The following is a 21,723-nucleotide window of genomic DNA, read 5'->3' on the forward strand; positions in this document are numbered from 1 at the left end:
TCTCTGTCTCTGTCTCTTTGCCTTCCAAGTAGATGAACATAAACAAACTTTTTTTTAAAGTTCAGACACAAAATATTCTTAAAAAGAAGAAAGAAAAGGGTATGGGGTGGGGCAGTCCTCTGAGGTGCCCTGCACACCTCAGACTTAAGGTCGGATAAAAGACGACGTCCAAGCAGGCACTCCCTGCAGGCCAGTGGAGAACAATGACCTCAGGGCTTGCATGTCCTCAGAGCTGAAGACACAGACACAAAACACTGGTTTGTTCCCTGAGTGGATACTTCACAGTATTACACAGTTATGTTTTGGGTATAACTCTAATTATCTTTACGTATTTATTTTCCATCAAGCTCATTTCCATTTTGCTTCAGGGACTCTGAAGAGCAGCTTGCGACCACCTGGTGGTTGTTCCACCACTCAGGAGCCTGGGCAGTGGGAGCTCAGGGCAGTCTTCAGAGGGCACTGCTGAGTGGTACAGAGGCACCCGCATGTCTTCAGACCACTCTGCACCCCAAGGTTGAACAGCCGTGACCTCAGGAGCGGGGCCTGTCCATTCACCCTGAAATTCCTCCCGGGTCACAGCCTGTCTCAGCAGCGGCCTGCCGTTCTTTTCCAACCTCCAAGATCTCTGTGGAAGCAGACTTCCCAGGCCAGCATCCATCGCATCAGACCCACTGCGTGGGGTCCTTGTTGCAAAGGATGGCAATGCCCACAGCGTGCAGAGGAGAGCCTGTGCTACAGAGAACCACGGTAGACAAGTGTACGTAAGTGCCTCTGTGAGAAGCTGATGGTCAGCCCTGGGTCAGTGGCCACAGGAAGACGTGGATGCTGGAAGGCTGCCTGGGTCTGGCCAGTGAAGGTTCCAGGTGTGAAGCAGCCAGCAATGAGAGTAGCTCCAGTGCTAGCAGCAAACCAGTGTTCCTGGAGGATGCGACACTGGCATGAGCAGCCAGCAGAGGCCTCCCCCAGGTCCTCCGTATGAGGACAATGTCGATGCCATCACTCTTCCTTCTGCAGATGTCCCGTCCACGTGGAAGTCAAGGCTGGTGCCACCCAGGTGGGTCCTGCGGTGAGGAATCTGAAGACATCCTCCTCCTCCCTTTGCAGACATCAAGGACTGTAACTCACAAGGGATCAAGAGTGATGCCGTATGGACCCCTCACTGGGTAGCACGGAAACGCTAATTCTAATTAGAAAAAAATCCTTATATTTTATATATATATATATATATATATATACTGAAAAATTTAAAAGATTGATTCATTTGTTTGAAAGGCAGTTATAGAGACAGACAGACAGAACAGAGACAGAGAGAATGCTTTCATCTACTGGTTCACTCCCCAATTGTCCACAACCACCAGGGGTGGGCCAAGCTGAAGCCAGGAGCCTGGAACTCCATGTAGAGGCATCCCACGTGGGCAGGTGTCTGCCATCTTCCACTGCTTTCCCAGGCTCATAGCAGGGAGCTGGATCCCACACAAGCAGAACAGCCAGGACTTAAACCAGCGCTGTGATAAGGGATGCCAGGATTATTTTGAAATAATCCAGTGGGGATGCGCTGGTGGGGTAACAGCAAGACTGATGGTGAGGGACTGCTGCAGCCGGGTGGCAGGCCCAGGCCACCTCTGCATCTCCTGAGTGCACAGTGTGGAGGGGCTGAAGTGTTAGACCACCACAGGCAGGAGCAAGGACAGGCTCCAGAAAGACCATGCTACAGCTCCTTCTGAAGAAGCCTAATGCAGAAGGTATCTTCTATTTGCTTTAAAACAGTAAGTGCTCTAACACAGACATGCCAAACACACAGGACAGAGAGCAGACCTGAGGACATCCTGCTACGATATCCCAGGACAAGCCAGCCCAGACGGGGCCTGGAACAGCTCCTGGGAGAGTGGGAAGTGCTGCCTTTTCCACAGCTGGCTGCTAGAAGCTGCTCTCTTACTCAAATTCCAGCCCACATCTCAGCAATCCACCTGCTCTGGTTGGATCCCAAGAACAGTGCACAGTGCTGCTCCCCACAGCCTGATGACAGTCACACAGCTGCACACATCACTCACCTGTTCCGTTTTTCTTACGATGAGATTGCCGATGGTCTTGCTGAAAAAACTGGCGAGCAGAGGGTTGAGAGGGGGCTCCCGGTCCAGAAAGTTACACAGAAGGCCCAGCAGACTCTCATCCTCACCTAGTCTGTCACTAATCTGCTGCACGTCGCAAGTCAGGAGCTCACAGGCTGTGTTGGGGAACCTGTGAGGGCAGAGTCCAAGCAATTACTTAAGAGCGGATTATTCTTGGAGCTTTGTGAGCTGACACCTCTGTAATCCTCACAGAGCTCCCTCAGTAATCTTCTAAGAAGCAGCCCCTGTGAGAAGAACCGAGCCGTGAACAGCCCTGAGCAGAACAAAAACAGTTATTCTGCGACTCACTGGTGTTTTTGGCTACTAGAAGCTCAGATTTTTTTTTTTTTTTTTTTTTTGACAGGCAGAGTGGACAGTGAGAGAGAGACAGAGAGAAAGGTCTTCCTTTTTGCCGTTGGTTCACCCTCCAATGGCCGCCGCGGTAGCGCGCTGCGGCCGGCGCACCGCGCTGATCCGGTGGCAGGAGCCAGGTGCTTCTCCTGGTCTCCCATGCGGGTGCAGGACCCAAGGACTTGGGCCATCCTCCACTGCACTCCCTGGCCACAGCAGAGAGCTGGCCTGGAAGAGGAGCAACCGGGACAGGATCGGTGCCCCGACCGGGACTAGAACCCGGTGTGCCGGCGCTGCAAGGTGGAGGATTAGCCTAGTGAGCCGCGGCGCCGGCCATAAGCTCAGATTTTTTTTAAACAGACCTTTGAGCTTCCTCATTCCCCATCTGACACCACCTCAGCTTCCACTCTTCAGCTCCGGGCTTCTCTTCCCTCCCGCCGCCACACTCGCCCATCAGAACCGTCACCCGTCTGATATGCACACGCTGCTCAGTGAGGCCAAGGCCCTGACCCCTCTGCACTGGAAGGGGCTGTCCTGTCCTCCCCATGCCCTCATCGCAGAGCAGCAAACACAGACCTAGCTCGTTCCTAGACGGCAGCTTACGATGCAGTGCCAGTTCTAGGCATGATGGAGTCATTCATTGCTAACAGTATCTTCTTTTGTGGATAATGTACTTTTCATGGGATACAGAATCACCTGGAGCCCATTATATACGACCCCTTCAGGACGCCATGACGCCTCCTCTAGAACACCTGGCAGACATGGAGAGGCTGACAGCGGGACAGGCACACCCGACAGACGTCCTGGACATGCAATCTGACCAAGGGCCCAGGACACACACCATGACCACAAGCCCCAGACACAGCCCTTGACAGTAACAGAGAGCAAGGCCTGACGATCCCTCGCTCAGCTGGGTGCGTCTGGGATTGCCAGGACGGGTACAGAGGGCCCAACAGGCACAAGCCCAGTGGGAGTATCCCGTGGGACTGCCTGCCCCAGAACAGGCCAGTTACCTGAGCCTTTTCCTTACATCGCTCACCCCACCACGGAGGTGACGGCACATGCCCACCCCAGACGCCTTCAGTGAGGACACTGGGGCCAGGTGCATAAAGTACACTGGCTCCTGGCAGGCGGACATGTTCCACTCACAGCAGCCACTGTACCCTCTTTCTCTTGCCAACATGTGGCTGGTGCTGTTAGGCAGGAAGTTAGAAATTAACCTATGTGTGTGTGAGAGGGGCCGGAGGGAGCCAGCATCTGCAGACGTCCACTTTGGAAGCAGCCCAGCATCTACACTTCCAAGTCCTGCCCAGACCCTGACACCCTTCCCCCATGGGAAAGCTCTCTCCTCAGCACCAAACGGCTACCTGGCCTGGTAGCACTGAACAGTAAAACTTTATATCCTCCCTCCAGGGCAGGCGTGACTCCACCTGTCTGATAACACTGGTGGTAAACCTGGGAAGGAATTTTTCTCATTGCATTCAGCAAACCCTTTGTCCTGGAGGAGAAGGGGGAGGGGGTAAGAGGGACTCGCTTAAAAACCAGCAAGCAGTCAAACAAAGACCAGCGCTCAGCGCTCTGCTCTCGGCTGAGCCGCCCGCCTGGGCCGCCAGGTGTAGTCTCTCCATTTAACCACGTGACCTCGCTTTCCCAGTAGGAGTGACTGGACACGCTCTCTCCCTGTGTCCCCTCCATTCTGACAGACGCCCTGTCCCCAGTAAAACCCTGCTGCTTTACTCTCTGTCTCATGCCTCAATTCCTTCTTGAGCAAAGACAAGAACCCCATGACTTCTCTCTAGTCACAGTGCCAGGCACAGAGGAGGCTCCAGAGCTATGCCTGAGCCCAGGTGGTCACTGAGAGCTGGCTAGAGGAGGGCCTGGGTTTGGGAGACACTAAAGGCAAACAGTTAGCTGAGTGTGTGGGGCTGGAAGTCAGAAATTAGCCTGTGTGCATGAGTGGGACAGAAGGAAAACAAAGCATCTGCAGAAGCTCACCTTGGAAACAGCCTGGCCAGACCCCAGTAACTATTTTTCTTTGACAGACAGAGTTAGACAGTGAAAGAGAGAGACAGAGAGAAAGGTCTTCCTTTGCCGTTGGTTCACCCCTCAAATGGCCACTACGGCCAGCGCACTGCGCAGATCCGAAGCCAGGAGCCAGGTGCTTCCTCCTGGTCTCCCATGCGGGTGCAGGGCCCAAGCACCTGGGCCATCCTCCACTTCCTTCCCGGGCCACAGCAGAGAGCTGGACTGGAAGAGGAGCAACTGGGATAGAATCTGGCGCCCTGACTGGGACTAGAACCCGGGGTGCTGATGCCGCAGGCGGAGGATTAGCCAAGTGAGCTGCAGCGCCAGATCTTTTTTTTTTTTTTAAATATTTATTTGAAAGGCAGTGTTACAGAGAGGCAGAGAGAGAGAGAGAGAGGTCTTCCATCCACTGGTTCACTCCCTAGATAGCAGCAATGGATGGAGCTGTGCTGATCCGAAGCCAGGAGCCAGGAGCTTCTTCTGGGTCTCCCAAGTGGGTGCAGGGGCCCAAGCACTTGTCATCTTCTACTGCTTTCCCAGGCCATAGCAGAGAGCTGGATCAGAAGTGGAGCAGGCCGGCGCCATGGCTTAACAGGCTAATCCTCCGCCTTACGGCGCCGGCATACCAGGTTCTAGTCCCAGTTGGGGCGCCGGATTCTATCCCGGTTGCCCCTCTTCCAGGCCAGCTCTCTGCTATGCCCCGGGAAGGCAGTGGAGGATGGCCCAAGTGCTTGGGCCCTGCACCCACATGGGAGACCAGGAGAAGCACCTGGCTCCTGGCTTCGGATCAGCACGATGCACCGGCCGCAGCGGCCATTGGAGGGTGAACCAACGGCAAAAAGGAAGACCTTTCTCTCTGTCTCTCTCTCTCACTATCCACTCTGTCAAAAAAAAAAAAAAAAAAAAGAAGTGGAGCAGGGGCCAGCACTATGGCATAGAGGGTAAAGCCGCCGCCTGCAGCACCGGCATCCTATATGGGCACCGGTTCGAATTCTGGCTGCTCCACTTCTGATCCAGCTGTAGAAAGTAGCCCAAGTCCTTGGGCCCCTGTACCCATGTGGGAGACCCAAAAGAAGCTCCTGACTCCTGGCTTCAGATCAGCTCAGCTCCAGCCTTTGTGGCCAACCGGGCAGTGAACCAGCAGATGGAAGACCTCTCTATCTGTCTCTCCTTCTCTCTGTGTGTAACTCTGACTTTCAAATAAATAAATAAATCTTTAAAAAAAAAAAAAAAAAAAAAAGAGGCCAGCGCTGCGGCTCAATAGGCTAATCCTCCGCCTTGCGGTGCCGGCACACCAGGTTCTAGTACTGGTCGGGGCGCCGGATTCTGTCCTGGTTGCCCCTCTTCCAGGCCAGCTCTCTGCTATGGCCCGGGAGTGCAGTAGAGGATGGCCCAAGCGCTTGGGCCCTGTACCCCATGGGAGACCAGGATAAACACCTGGCTCCTGCCTTTGGATCAGCGCGGTGTGCCGGCCGCAGCGTGCCAGCCGCGGCGGCCATTGGAGGGTGAACCAACGGCAGAAAAGAAGACCTTTCTCTCTGTCTCTCTCTCTCTCACTGTCCACTCTGCCTGTCAAAAAAAAAAAAAAAAAAAAAAAAGTGGAGCAGCTGGGACTTGAACCAGCACCCATATAGGATGCTAGCACCGCAGGCGTCAGTTTTACCCACTACACAGCTCTGGCCCCCAGACCCCAATAACTTTATAAGTGGTCTCAGCCCTTCTCCCCAGGATAACTCCCTGGGAGAATCCTCTCTCCTCAGCACCAAAGGACAACACTGGGCAATAAAGCCTTTACATCTCTCCTCCAAGGCAGGCGCCCTAGGGGAAGTGCCCCGCCCCACCCAGGTGGATCTGATAGCACTGAGCAGTGAAACCTTGCGGAATTTGACCTAATTCACACTCAGCAAACCCTCTGTCCTAGAGGACAGGGAGGGGAGAACTGGACCCCCGTTCTCTTGTCAGCCCCAGTCTGAATGCAGACTGTGCTCAGCTCTGGCTCTCTCCTGAACTGCCCGCCTGGCCTGCCAGGTGTGCTCTCTCCACCAAACCATGTAACCTTGCTTTCCCCGTCTGAACGAGTGGGCACACTCTCAGATTCTGCCTGGAAAGTGGCCCATCCGTTCTGACGGATGCCCTACCCCACTAAACCTTGTACCTTGCTTACCACTGCTCGTTCGCACACTCTCTCTCTCATGTCTGCCTTTTTAAAAAAGATTTTATTTATTTACTTGACAGGCAGAGTTACAGACAGAGGGAGAGAGAGGTCTTCCATCTGCAGGTTCACTCCCACATGGCCGCAATGGTAAGAGCTGAGCTGATCAGAAGCCAGGAGCCAGGAGCTTCTTCCGGGTTTCCCACACAGGTGCAGGGGCCCAAGGATTTGGGCCATCTTCTACTGCTTTCCCAGACACATTAGCAAGGAGTTGGATCAGAAAGTGGAGCAGGTGGGACTCAAACCGGTACCCTGAGGGATGAGGGCGTTGCAGGCCAGGGCTTTAACCCTCTGTGCCACAGTGCCAGGCCCTGCATTTTTTCTTGTGCAAAGACAAGAATCTGTCCCATTCATCTCTGCTACTGAGTGTAGCAACTACCAGGTGTGGAAGCAGAAGAAACAGAGGGATCTCACTTGGCCACTGGGTGAGGTGGGTGTTTCTCATTAGCTCAAGGAGAGAGCACCGTTGAGTGCCCTGAGGAATGGAGGGCCTGCTGGACTGCGCAGAGTGGCCCAGCAGCAGCGGGACGGCCTGGCTGGGCCCCAGAGGAGTGGTGGCCATTGCACACAAGCACTGCAGGCCGGGTGAGTGGGAGGAGGGGACCACGAGCCAGGGCAGGGATTAGGTCAGGTTCCGGCTTGCCTCCTCACTAGCCACACTCTCTGGCTTTCAGTGTTCTTGTCTGTGAAGCGTGAAGTGTCCAGCATATGGGACAATCATGACAACCAGACAACAAGTGCTCAGCAAACTGGACAAAACACAGTCACGTGGGGCAGAAGGGCCAGAGAGAGCCAGAGGAGCAGCAGCAAAGGCCCTAGCGAGGCTCTGTGTCTCCCAGATCTCTAACAAGACAAGAGCTTAACAGTGGGGAGGGGAGAAGTCAAACCCCCAGGAGTAATGAGGAAAAGCAGAGTGAGGAAACAAAGAACAGACTGCTCTCTGTGTCTGAAGAGCACCGGGAAGGAGCTTGTCTACACGGACAAACGTGTCAGAAGAAGTCCCTTTCCAAGGGGATATCTCAGAGCAGGGACTAAGATTTTCTCCTTTGTTAAAATCAGTAGGTACTGGCCAGCACCACGGCTTAACAGGCTAATCCTCCACCTTGTGGCGCCGGCACCCCGGGTTCTAGTCCCGGTCGGATTCTGTTCTGGTTGTCCCTCTTCCAGGCCAGCTCTCTGCTATGGCCCGGGAGTGCAGTGGAGGATGGCCCAAGTCCTTGGGCCCTGCACCTGCATGGGAAACCAGGAGAAGTACCTGGCTCCTGGCTTCGGATCAGCGCGATGCGCCGGCCGCAGCGCACCAGTTGCGGCGGCCATTGGAGGGTGAACCAACGACAAAGGAAGACCTTTCTCTCTATCTCTCTCTCTCACTGTCCACTCTGCCTGTCAAAAAAAAAAAAAAAAAAAAAAAAAAAGAAAGAAAGAAAAGAAAAAAAAATCAGTAGGTACTGATTAACAACAGTGTTCAGCGCTCTGTACAGCACATACAGGAACAGGAATTCCAGCACACACGGAGGACAGAGGGCACACAGGACTGCTGAGAGACCCTCTCAAACTCCTACTCACGTACTGCAAAGACTGAAAAGACAAGGAGGAGGGAGAAAGAGAAGCAGAACATATGTTGAAGCAGGGTGAAGAAAGCAGATGGTCAGGACTGAGCTGGTGCCAGGGAGAGCTGACCCTCAGACACCACAGCCCGGGCACCGACCAGGAGTCAGGATTCGAGCCACACAACTCCAGGGGCCCACATGCCACGGCAGGGGCCAGCAGGGCTCCTGGCTTTAGCTTGCCCAGTCCTGGCACAGGCATTTCAGGAGTGAATCAGTGGATGAAAGACCCCCCCCCCCCCTCTATCTCCCTCTCTGTGCGTGTGTGTGTGTGTGTGTTACTCTGCCTTTCAAATAAGTAGAACTGAATAACATACACTTAAAAAAGTTAAACTCTCAAATGTAGACCAAAAAGATGCTGTCACTTGTGACAACAGCATTCCATATTGGTACCAGTTCAAGTCCCAGATGCTCCACTTCTGGTCCAGGCCCCTCCTAATGTGCCTAGAAAAACAGTGGAGGATGGCTCCTGCCACCCACGTGGGAGACTCAGATGAAGCTCCTGGCTTCAGCCTGTCCTAGTCCTAGCCATTGTGGCCATTTGGGGAATGGAACCAGCAGATGAAAGATCTTTTTCTGGGGGCCAGCGCTGTGGTGCAGCGGGTTAACATCCTGGCCTGAAGTGCCGGCATCCCATATTGGCACCAGTTTAAGACCTGGCTGCTCCACTTCCAACCCAGTTCTCTGCAATGACCTGGGAAAGCAGTAGAAGACGGCCCAAGTGGCCCCTGCCCCTGCATGGGAGGCCTGGAAGCAGCTCTTGGCTCCTGGCTTTGGATCAGCTCAGCTCCGACTGTTGAGGCCAATCGGGGAGTGAACCAGTAGCTGGAAGACCTCTCTCTCTCTCTCTCTCTCTGCCTCTCCTCTTTCTGTATAACTCTGACTTTCAAATAAATAAATAAATCTTTAAAAAAAAATCTTTTTCTGTCTCTCCCTCTCTCTCTGTAACCCTGCCTTTCAAATAAATAAATAATTTTTAAAAAAAGAAGTAATAGGCCGGCGCCGTGGCTCACTAGGCTAATCCTCCGCCTTGCGGCGCCGGCACACTGGGTTCTAGTCCCGGTCGGGGCACCGATCCAGTCCCGGATGCCCCTCTTCCAGGCCAGCTCTCTGCTGTGGCCAGGGAGTGCAGTGGAGGATGGCCCAAGTCCTTGGGCCCTGCACCCCATGGGAGACCAGGAGAAGCACCTGGCTCCTGCCATCGGATCAGTGCAGTGCGCCGGCCGCAGCGCGCTACCGCAGCGGCCATTGGAGGGTGAACCAATGGCAAAAGGAAGACCTTTCTCTCTGTCTCTCTCTCACTGTCCACTCTGCCTGTCAAAAAAAAAAAAAAAAAAGAAATAATACACAAAGTTTACCTGAACTAATATCCACGAATTTACAGACGGAAATATTCCATGGTGCCTAGAACAATAATTGGGAATAAAACTTGATGTCCAGTGTTCATCTTAGTGTGAACACACACATGCTCCTCACAGCTGAGTGACTGTATACTTCCATTCTTGTTGTGCTTGCTGTCTTACGGAAGCTTCACCCAGGGGCAGACATCCGGCACAGCACTTGGGATGCCACTTGGGACCGTTGCACACCATACAGGAGTGTATGAGTTCAAGTCCCAGCTCTGCTCCTGAGTCCAGCTTCCTAACGTGTACCCTGGAAGGCACAGGTGGCGGCTCAAGTAGTTGGATCCCTGCCACCCATCTGGGAGATGAGGCTTAAATCTAGACTCCTGGCTCTGGCTTGGCCCAGCCCTAATTGCTGCAGGCTTTTGGGGAGGGAACCAGCACATGGAAGATCTCTCCATCTCTCTCTGCCTTTCATATAATTAATTAAATGCCCTATAATTTATTTAAAAGAAATACATTTTCACCCAGAATCAATAGTTTTCTTGTTGCTTTGTTTGCTTAGTTTTTTATTTACCTATTTTTCTTAATTTACACTAATTTCTCTAAAATTCTGATTACCAAATTCACCTGAGATCCTTGTTCTGACCCACAGAACAATTTCCTATTATGGGAAATTCTAGAACAAGGGGGATTAGAAAGGAACCCAAATGTGCTCAGGGAGGAAAGAAAACGGGCAAAGCACACAGCAATAAGGCTGCTGCCCAGGCGTGTGCACAGCAAGACCGGCCATTACAGCAGAAGACGCCAGATCTGGAACTCTAACCAGAGGGAGTCCCCGACAGGCATGAGAGGAGCAGGTGACCTCTGAGCTGCCCATACTCTTTCTCAGGAAGTCCCTCGAAGATACAATCTACCACAGGAAGTAAGCAAAGAAGAGGAGAGGGAGGTCGCTGAGACAGTGGCACTGCTGGAGTGGGGACAGTGGTCCAGGGATTGCTCACACGGAAGCTCCCTCTCCCGCCCGACATCCCCTCTGGGATCTTCCCCTTCTGGGGCAGGACAGCCCTTCCTCAGGCCCCACCCTCATCCAGCTGCTTCCCGCTGGGCAAGCACACAGCCGAGTCATCAACTACACTGTTTATGAGCGACACCTTGGCATCCACCTGCTGGCATGTTTGTCTTCCTTCACAAATGACCAAACCTTGGCAGGCAAAGTACACAGGAAACTTTTGAAAAAGGTTATAAACACCGCCACGGTTCTCAGGTTGGCCCCACCGCTGGTGGGGTTTAGGTCCTTGGGCTGCACCCTGTGTCATGCCCAGTAACCAGCTTGTTGTCACTGGGCGGGGCAGAGTGGGTGTGTAGTCATAGTCACATCTGCAGATGGAACCTTGCCCTTTAAGGCCCCCAGACTATTGGGAGAGGTGCTATTTAACCTGCCAGTGCTGGCCTCGGAGGGAGTAGTCTGTAGTCTTGAGAACAGACACTGGTTCTTAAAAATAAAGTTTTATTGAAACACAGACTGACCACCGACGTGAATTACTGACACACACATGTTCCATGTCCCTATCTTGCTTTGTCTTCCTTCTAAGACAAAGGTCAGCAAAGATTTTCTGTGAAGATCCAGAGAGCAAATATTTTCAATGCCCTCTGTTGCAACTACTCAACTTTGCTATCATCTCCTACAAGACTTTAACGGTAGACACTGAAAACATGAATTTGATGCATTTTCATGTGCTAACAAGTCATTGTCACCTTGATTTCTTCGTCAAAACCATTTCAAACAGTAAAGCCTCTCAGCTCACAGCCACAAAAATCAGAGTTGGATTGTGGGCTACACTGAGCTGACCTTGTTTTTTAGATTATTTATTTATTTGAGAGGCAGAGCTACAGAGGGAGGGAGAGAGAGAGGTCTTCCATCACTGGTTCACTCCCCAAATGGCTGCAACAGCTGGAGCTGTGCTGATCCGAAGCCAGGAGCCAGGAGCTTCCTCTGGGTCTGCCATGTGGGTGCAGGGGCCCAAGCTCCTGGGCCACCTTCCACAGCTTCCTCAGGCCATAGCAGGGGCTGGATCAGAAGAGGAGCAGCCAGGATGCGAACTGGCGCTCATGTGGGATGCCAGCGCTGCAGGCAGTCTTATAGCTTGCGATGCCACAGAGCCAGCCCCACTGATCTTGACTTTCCCACCACACACATGTACTTTATGCCTCCTTGTAAGCAGCCGAGGGCAGCTGTGTCTGACTAATCTCTGTGTGTCACTCAACCACAGCTCTCCGTGGAGGTGGCCACATGGCCTTTTTACAGAGCCACACCATCCAAGTAGCAAGGAGTCTCCTGTTCCCACTCCACTGTCCACACCTGAAGTCCCTGTGGCTCCAACCTTGTCTTATCACACTGCCCCTCCCTTTCTCCATCTCCTAACATTCTGGCTAACTGCTGGATGGACACTTTAGGTACTGAGAAGGACAATGATGCATTTCCTCCAGGCTGAAAACCCCAAACCCAGCATTTTCCAGGGCCAAGGAGTCAGCTGTTGCACCTCTTTCTGGCTTTTTGCCAGGCCTGGGGTCAGCCCTGCAGACAGTGTGACCTCGTCATCATGGGCACTCTTTTTCTCTCCGCATATTGTCAGGCAAAACACTTTGATGGGAGTAGCTGTTTAGCCTAGAGGTTAAGATGCCTGTTGGGCCAGCATTATGGGGTAGTGGGTTAGGCTGCTGCCTGTGATGCCAGCATCCCATATGGGCACCAGTTCGAGTCCTGGCTGTTCTAATTGTGATCCAGCTCCCGGCTATGGCCTGGGAAAGCAGTAGAAGACTTCCCAAGTGCTTGGGCCCCTGCACCCACATGGAGACCCATGTGAAGCTCCTGGCTCCTGGTTTCAGTCTGGCCCAGACCTGGCTGCTGCTGTCATTTGGGGAGTAAACCATGGATAAAAGATCTGTCTGTCCTTCTCTGTAACTCTTTCAAATAAATAATTAGCTCTTAAAAAAACAAAACTGCCTGTGTCTCACACAGGAGAGTCCCTGGGTTTGATTTCCAGCTTCTTACCTATGCACACCCTGGGAGTTAGCAGAGATGGCTCAACTGTTACACTTGAGGAAGACCCAGATCGTGGCCCTGTCTCCTGACTGTGGCAGACATTTGGGGAGTGAACTAGCAGATGGAAGACCTCTCTGTCCCTCTGCCTCTCAAATAAACAATAAAATAAAATTTTAAAAGAAGCATTCCAACATGCACCAACTAAATATAAACTTACTTATACATCGGTCAGAAAACACACATAGGGGATCCCAAACCCTCAAACGTCCCAAAGAGCAAATTCCAGAAGAGCACCCCTCACTTCTAGGGGTGCAGGGTGGGAGAGTGGGGAGCAAGTGTTTATGGGCAGCTGCTCCATCAGGAGGCCCTAGCTCGGACTGTCCTCAGCTCTGCTCATCACACGGGGCCCTGGTCACAGCCTCAGTACATACTTGAAGCGGACCTTCTCTTCCATGTCCAGGGGCGGGTCCTGTGTGATGAGGCCCACCAGCTCCTCCATACACTGCTGCCTGCACAGGAAGTCCAGCAGCTTCCGGTTTTGAGCCTTACACTCCTGCAAGATGTCATCTTCGTCCATCAGCTCCTGCAGCGTCACATGCTCCTTGTCCAGCAGCTTGTCAACGTGGGATGTGGTATTCAAGTCAAACTTCCAGAACATCGTGATGGCCACAGAGCTGCCAGCAAAGACAAAAGGGTCACTTCTCTCCTGTGAGTTCACGCAAGAGAGCTCATTAGCTTCACTCTGCACTCCTCCACCATCCTCTACCTACCTGGCCCCTCCTCTCACTGTCTCTATGTTGCTGAATTAGAAGAGATAGCATGCTTGCATGATTTCATTCTGTTTAGTTTTTTTTTTTTTCCAAGAGTTATTTATTTGAAAGGCAGAGCTACACAGAGAGAGAGAGGAGAGGCAGAGAGAGAGAAAGTCTTTCATCTGCCAGTTCACTCCCCAGTTGGCCACAATGGCCAGAGCTACGCCGATCCAAAGCCAGGAGTTGGCAGTTTCTTCCAGGTCTCCCACAAGGGTACAGGGGCCCAAGGACTTGGGCCATCCTCCACTGCTTTCCAAGGCCATAGCATGGAGCTGATCTGAAGTGGAGCAGCACCCATGTGGGATGCCAGCACTGCAGGCGGTGGTTTTACCCGCTACACCACAGCACCAGCCCCTGTTTAGATTTTTTAAAAGTTTCATTTAAAAGTTTCAGAGCATCAGAGGGGGAAAAAGAAAGATCTTCCATCTACTGGTTCATTTCCCAAATGGTGCCAATAGCTAGGGGTGGGCCAAGCCAAAGCCAGGCGCCTAGAACTCCATCCTTATCTTCCTCATGGGTAGCAGGGGTCCAAGTACTAGAGCCATCCTCAGCTGCCTTCCCAGGAGCTCTAGCAGGAAGCTGGATGGGCCGCAGAGCAGCCGGCATTTTAGTTTTTTTTTTTGACAGGCAGAGTGCATAATGAGAGAGAACAGAGAGAAAGGTCTTCCTTTTTGCCGTTGGTTCACCCTCCAATGGCTGCTACAGCTGGCACATCGCGCTGATCTGAAGCCAGGAGCCAGGTGCTTCTCCTGGTCTCCCATGCGGGTGCAGGGCCCAAGCACTTGGGCCATCCTCCACTTCCTTCCCGGGTCATAGCAGAGAGCTGGCCTGGAAGAGGGGCAACCGGGATAGAATCCAACACCCCAACTGGGACTAGAACCTGGTATGCCGGCGCCACAAGGCGGAGGATTAGCCTGTTAAGCCACGGCACCGGCCAGCAGCCGGCATTTAAACTGGCACTCCCATATAGGATGCTGGCATGGTAAACAGCGGCTTAATCCACTGCACCACAAAGCCCACCCCTCTTCTTGGATTAAGATTTGTTTTATGGTCTACCATAAAGACCAAAAAAACATTTTCCATGAAGAGCTAAAGAGTAAATATTTCTGGCTTTGTTAGACACATTTGGTCTCTGCTGCATGTTCTTTCTCTTTTTAAAAATTCTCTAAAGGCCGGCACCGTGGCTCACTAGGCTAATCCTCCGCCTTGCGGCGCCGGCACACTGGGTTCTAGTCCCGGTCGGGGCGCCGGATTCTGTCCTGGTTGCCCCTCTTCCAGGCCAGCTCTCTGCTGTGGCCCAGGAGTGCAGTGGAGGATGGCCCAGGTGCTTGGGCCCTGCACCCCATGGGAGACCAGGAGAAGCACCTGGCTCCTGCCATCGGATCAGTGCGGTGCGCCGGCCGCAGCGCGCCAACCGCGGCAGCCATTGGAGGGTGAACCAACGGCAAAAGGAAGACCTTTCTCTCTCTCTCTCACTGTCCACTCTGTCAAAAAAAAAAAAATCTCTAAAGACATAAAAACCAGGGCCAGTGCTGTGGCACAGCGGGTTAAAGCCCCAACCTGCAACGCCGACATCCTATATGGGCACCGGTTCGAGTCCTGGCTGCTCTTCTTCTGATCCAGCTCTCTGCTATGGCTTGGGAAAACAGAAGATGGCCCAAGTCTTTGGGCCCCTGCACCCACATGGGAGACCTGGAAGAAGATCCTGGCTTCGGATAAGCTCAGCTCTGACCATTGCAGTCATTTGGGGAGTGAACCAGCAGATGGAAGACCTCTCTCTCTCTCTCTTCCTCTCCTCTCTCTGTGTCACTCTGACTGTCAAATAAAATAATTCTTTAAAAAAAAAAAGACATAAAACCCATTCCTTTTTTTTTTTTTTTTTTTTGACAGGCACAGTGGACAGTGAGAGAGAGAGACAGAGAGAAAGGTCTTCCTTTTGCCGTTGGTTCACCCTCCAATGGCCGCCGCGGTTGGCGTGCTGCGGCCGGCGCACCGCGCTGATCCGAAGGCAGGAGCCAGGTGCTTCTCCTGGTCTCCCATGGGGTGAAGGGCCCAAGCACTTGGGCCATCCTCCACTGCACTCCCTGGCCACAGCAGAGAGCTGGCCTGGAAGAGGGGCATCCGGGACAGGACCGGCGCCCCGACCGGGACTAGAACCCGGTGTGCCGGCGCCGCAAGGCGGAGGATTAGCCTAGTGAGCCGCGGCGCTGGCCAAAACCCATTCTTAACAAGCAAGCCGCATAAAACCAGGCAGTGGCCTGGATCTGGCCTCAAGGCTGTAGCTTGCTAACCATCGACCTTGCACTTTACTACGGTCTCTCTTGGTGAAGGCTCCATATGCCTGGAAAATGAGTTTTATTCTGCTGCTGCTGGTTGGCCAGGTAAGGCTTGTTGGTTGATAATGTTTTCAAGTCTTTCATATCCTGATTTTCTGTCTACCTTATATATCAATTAATAAGAGAAGGCTATATTTTCAACTAACTATAACTTATTTACTTATTTTGATTCTATCTTGCTTCACATGTGTCTTGACTTCTGTTATGTGGATACGTATTTAGGATCATGATGTCTGCTTCATGGACTGACTGGCTGTCTGGTTATTTTGACATGTCCCTCACCACTATGGCAGCACACCTCATCTGAAATCTGTGTTGTCTGATATTATTTCTTTCTTATATATTTATTTATTTGAAAGGCAGAGCAACAGAGAGAGGGAGAGACAGAGAAAGAGATCTTCCAACCACTGATTGATTCCCCCAAATGGCTGTAACATCTGGGGCTGGGTCAAGGCCAAAGGCAGGAGCCTGCAATTCTATCTGGGTCTCCCATGTGGGTGGTAGGGACCCAGGTACTTGGGCTATCATCTGCTTCTTTCCTAGGCACATAAATAGGGACTTGGATTGGAAGCAGAGCAGCAGGGACTCAAACTGGCACTCGGATATGGGATGCTGGCATCTCAAATGGCAGCTTAACTCACTGTACCACAACACCAGCCCCCAATAACTACTATTCTTGTGGCTCATGTTTGGCACATATTTAATATCCTTTTATTTCAATCTATATATCACTGTATTTAAAATGTTTCTCTTCTAAACAGCACATGATTGGCCTCTGTTTTGTATTCAGTTGGTCATTCTCTGCCTTTTAATTGGGATATATAAAATATTTAATGTAATGATATGATACTTCAAAAAGTTTATGGAAAATAGAATTAGAGGATACCTACTTTGATACAAAAAATTGAAATCCATGCCTATGAGAGGTCTTTAAAATCTGTATTACAGAAAACTGCATGCTTTCAAAAGCTTTTTGCCCAAAATAAACTTACCGTTTAATTCTATTTTTCCATAATCTTTTGAAGTACCCTCAAATAGTCATGTCTCAGTAATGTGAAAAAGTAAACACCCTTTTATGATAAATGCACTTCAGTCAGTTAACAGAAGGGACCCTCCTGAATTTGACAGCGAGCATTTGCTAAAACCCACAGCTGTCAGCATATCTAACAGCAAGAAGATTGAATGCTTCCCTCCTCAGACTGGAACAAGGGACTCTAGCCACTCGGCCCAAGATCATAATGGAGGAAACACACACACGGAAAAGAAGTAAAACTGTCTTTACTCAGGTAACATGACTGTAGAAACAGGAATGCAAAAAATATCTGTAAGGAAAAAAAGCTGGGTATGTGTTTGGTGCAGTAGTTCAGTTGCTGCCTGAGACAGCCACGTCCCGTCTCAGAGGGCTCCGATTCTAGCTTCCCACCGACCTGCACCCCAGGAGGGAGGCGGTAGCTCATGTAACTGGGTCCCTGACACCCATGTGGGAGACCTGAATGAATTCTTGGCTCCTGGTGGGCTAGGCTCAGCTGTTGTGGGAATTTGGAGAGTGAACCAGTAGATGGAAGATTTCTCTTTGTCCATCTGTCCCATCTCTGTCTCATTTTTTTTTTTTTTAATCTGTACCTTTTTAAGAAGATGTATGTATTCATTTGAAAGAGTTACAGAGGGCCGGCGCTGTGGCTCAATAGGCTAATCCTCCGCCTTGCGGCGCCGGCACACCAGGTTCTAGTCCTGGTTGGGGCGCCGGATTCTGTCCTGGTTGCTCCTCTTCCAGGTCAGCTCTCTGCTATGGCCCAGGAGTGCAGTGGAGGATGGCCCAAGTGCTTGGGCCCTGCACCCGCATGGGAGAGCAGGATAAGCACCTGGCTCCTGCCATCGGATCAGCGCGGTGCACTGGCCACAGCGGCCATTGGAGGGTGAACCAATGGCAAAAGAAGACCTTTCTCTCTGTCTCTCTCTCTCTCTCTCACTGTCCACTCTGCCTGTCAAAAATAAAATAAAATAAAATAAAAATGAAAGAGTTACAGAGAGGCTGGCGCCATGGCTCACTTGGCTAATCCTCTGCCTTACGGCGCCGGCACCCCGGGTTCTAGTCCCGGTTGGGGTGCCAGATTCTATCCCGGTTGCTCCTCTTCAAGTCCAGCTCTCTGCTGTGGCCCGGGAAGGCAGTGGAGGATGGCCCAAGTGCTTGGGCCCTGCACCTGCAATGGAGATCAGGAGGAGGCACCTGGCTCCTGGCTTTGGATCGGCGCGGTGCGCCAGCCGTAGCAGCTATTTGGGGAGTGAACCAACGGAAGGAAGACCTTTCTATCTGTCTCTCTCTGTCTGTCTAATTCTGCCTGTCAAAAAAAAAAAAAAAGGGTTACAGAGAGAAGAACAGAGAAGGAGAGAAGGGTTGGGCAGAGAGAGAGAGAATCTTTCATCTGCTGGTTCACTCCCTAGATGGCCACAATGACCAGCACTAGGCCAGGGGGAAGCCAGGAGCCAGGAGCTTCATCTGGGTCTCCCACGTGGGTATCAGGGGCCCAAACACTTGGGACACCTTTCCATATTTTTTCCCAGGCCATTAGCAGGGAACTGGATCAGCAATGGAGCAGCCGGGACACAAACTGGCATCCATATAGGATGCCAACGTCACAGGTGGTGGCTTTACTTGCTACACCACAACGCCAGCCCCCATCCTTATCTTTTTCAAGAAAGGAAAAGCTACTAGAATTAATTAGAATGAATTTCGCAGCTCACCCAACACAAGGTCAATACACAAAATACAGGGGCGGGCATCGTGGTGCAGCAGGTTAAGCTGCCAGCTGGGGCAAGTGCATGCCACACCCGAGTGCCCAGCACCGAATCCTGCCACTGCGTCAGATTCAGTTTTCTGCTAATGTACTTGGCAGGCAACCGATGGTGGCCCAACTGCTCAGGTTCCTGCCGCCCTTGAGGGAGACCCAGATGGCATTCCGGGCTCAAGGCTTCCATCTGGCCAGTCCTGACTGCTGCAGCCATTTGGGGAGTGAACCAGTGGACAGGAGATCTCTCTGTCTTGTCCTCTTTCTCTGTCACTCTGCCTTTCAAATAAATAAATAAATCTAAGGAAAGGAAACGAAAGGGGAGGGGAGGGGAGGGGAGAAAGGGAAGGGAAAGGAAGAGAAGGGGAAGGGGAGAGGAGGGGAAAAGAAGGGAAGCGAAGGGGAGGGGAGAGAAGGGAAAAGTGATAAACAAATTGGAAAACTCTGTGGCAGGCATTTGGCACAACAGTTAAGACATCACTAGGAGGCCGGCGCCGTGGCTCAACAGGCTAATCCTCCACCTAGCCGCGCTGGCACACCAGGTGCCCCCCTTCCAGGCCAGCTCTCTGCTATGGCCCGGGAGGGCAGTGGAGGATGGCCCAAGTGCTTGGGCCCTGCACCCCATGGGAGACCAGGAGAAGCACCTGGCTCCTGCCTTCGGAATAGCGCAGTGCGCCGGCCGCGGCAGCCATTGGAGGGTGAACCAACGGCACAAGGAAGACCTTTCTCTCTGTCTCTGTCTCTCTCTCTCTCACTGTCCACTCTGCCTGTCAAAAAAAAAAAAAAAAAAAAAAAAAGACATCACTAGGGACCCCAGTATCCTGTCTCTGCGTACCTGTGTCCGAGTCCTGATTCCAGCGTCCTGTTAATATGCACACAGGGAGGCAGAGACAGTGGCTCAAGTCGCTGGGTGCTTGCCACCCACATGTGAGACTGACACTGGGCTCCGGGCTGCTGGCTCCGGCCTGACGCAGCCCTGATACCGAGTTGCTGACTCCTGACTTTGGCTTGTTTCGGTCTAGGCTTTGCAGGAGGGCGTCTGGGGAGTAAACCACAAGACGGGACATCTTTCTCTGTGTGTGTCCTTCAAGTAAAATGAAAGTAAATATTTTTAGAAAAATGTTTTTGTAATAAGTATATTGTTGGATGACTTTTTTAACCTAAGAAATATCTTTCACTGATTAACTTATTGCATATGTTCTGTTTTTATTTCCCCTTCCGGTTTTCCATGGAAAACCTGCTGCTTTTGTTTTTATTTGCTTCACTACTGATTTAAAAGATAAATTCTGCTTATGATTTTATGGTACCCTCCCTAAACTTGAGACCCTTTGTCATGGGTGATTTTCTTTCTGACGTTTTAATAATTATAACAATTGTAACAAAGATAATAATATCTTTGCTCTCCTCCAAATTAGACAGCTATCTCTTCTCTTTATTGTCTTATCAACAGGCAGAGAAATGTCTACTACATACAGTTCTAGTAATATGAATGGCATGTCCAAAAAAGGATGCTCATTTGGTTGATAATAAAATGCTTAATGACATGCAAGAGAATTTTTACTTTAGCTCTATTTTATTAAAAATTTAAATTAGTGGTTTAAGGGTATATTGAGATTTATCCTGTAAGAAAAAGGCATCTTAACTGCTGAGCCAAAAGCCTGCCCCAACATAGTAGCTTTTGACAAAGAGACAAATATAAAGGCTGAAAAACATATACCAGGTAAACACAAGTCAAGAGAAAGATGTGCGTCAGGTGGAGTCACTGCCTGCGATTATCCTGTACGAATGCCAGCTCGCATCTTGGTTGCTCCAACTCCGATCCAGCTCCTTGCCAAGTCGCCTGGAAAGGCGGCAGAAGACGGCCCAAGTGCCTGGGCCCTGCCACCCAAGTGAGACACCCAGATGGCTTCAGGTTGGCCCAGCTCCAGCCATTGCAGTCATTTGGGAGAGAATCACTGAATGGAAGATCCCTCCCTCCCTCCCTCCCTCTCTCTCTCCCTCCCTCTCTCTCTCCCCCACCCTCTCCTCTCTCTGTAACTCTTTCAAATAAAGTAAATAAATCTTTGAAAAAAATTATACCAGTGCACCCTTTGGGTTTTTTATTGCCACGTCTCTGGTTTAGTTGTAGCTGATTTTATTGTCAAAGGAGCTGGTGTGAACTGACTCTAGAATACTTACTCAGATGATACCACATACGTCTTTTTCAAACATTTCTCCTATTCCAGCAACTATACCCTACCCTCCACAAAGATACTCACCTACAAGGAAGGTCTTAATTTTCTTCCCTGGATGAACTGGGAGTCACAAATGATGCCTCTGCTGTACCTGAAGTATCAGCGCGGTGGGAAGACCCCTCGCATCCTGACAACGACCCTTACTAGTCTCTCAGCACCCAGGACCACCTTCTATACCTTTCCAGACAACGGAAGGGCGTGACGTCCTGCTCCTTTGTTGACAGCTTCAGGGTGGCAGAAATATCCGACAGAAAGCGGATGTCAAGTGGAACTGCTGCCTGTATGCTCACACAGGCCAGCCAAAGAGCCCTTCAGAGAAGAACATTCTGTGGTGGAGGCCGTTGCTAAGAGAAAATTAGAACCTGAAATGCACCCTATTACTTGACTGCATACCTAAGTTCTTTTTCCCTCTCTCTCTTTTTTTTTTTGACAGGCAGAGTGGACAGTGAGGGAGAGAGAGACAGAGAGAAAGGTCTTCCTTTTTGCCGTTGGTTCACCCCCCAATGGCCGCTGTGGCTGGCGCATTGTGCTGATCTGAAGCCAGGAGCCAGGTGCTTCTCCTGGTCTCCCATGGGGTACAGGACCCAAGCACTTGGGCCATCCTCCACTGCCTTCCCGGGCCATGGCAGAGAGCTGGCCTGGAAGAGGGGCAACCGGGACAGAATCCGGCGCCCCAACCGGGACTAGAACCCGGTGTGCCGGCGCCGCAAGGCGGAGGATTAGCCTGTCAAGCCACGGCGCTGGCCTTTCCCTCTCTTTCTAAAAGATTTATTTATTTATTATTATTTATTTATTTATTTGAAGGGCAGAATTACAGCGAGGGTGAGACAGAGAGAGGTCTTCCATTAACAGGGAGCTGAATG

The 21,723-nt window shown here is 51.4% G+C and overlaps 1 protein-coding gene across 10 annotated transcripts in view; it reads right to left on the reverse strand.

Annotated features, from left to right (window-relative positions):
- Positions 1 to 21,723, reverse strand: part of PPP6R2 (protein phosphatase 6 regulatory subunit 2) — a 98,424-nt gene that overhangs the window by 35,228 nt on the left and 41,473 nt on the right. For 7 of the 10 annotated variants that reach the window (XM_062202622.1, XM_062202627.1, XM_062202624.1 and 4 more), the window contains 3 exons: positions 19,462 to 19,710; positions 13,124 to 13,366; positions 2,052 to 2,238 (listed from right to left, as the gene is read on the reverse strand). In XM_062202622.1, coding sequence (XP_062058606.1) covers positions 2,052 to 2,238; positions 13,124 to 13,366; positions 19,462 to 19,553 — 522 coding nt within the window. In that variant the 5' untranslated portion in view covers positions 19,554 to 19,710. Of the gene's footprint in view, positions 1 to 2,051; positions 2,239 to 13,123; positions 13,367 to 19,461; positions 19,711 to 21,723 lie in introns of those variants that run through there. The other 3 variants (XM_062202625.1, XM_062202626.1, XM_062202628.1) reach the window with 2 other exon arrangements.

This window comes from Lepus europaeus, chromosome 10 (assembly GCF_033115175.1).
Source record: "Lepus europaeus isolate LE1 chromosome 10, mLepTim1.pri, whole genome shotgun sequence".
Lineage (NCBI taxonomy): Eukaryota > Metazoa > Chordata > Mammalia > Lagomorpha > Leporidae > Lepus > Lepus europaeus.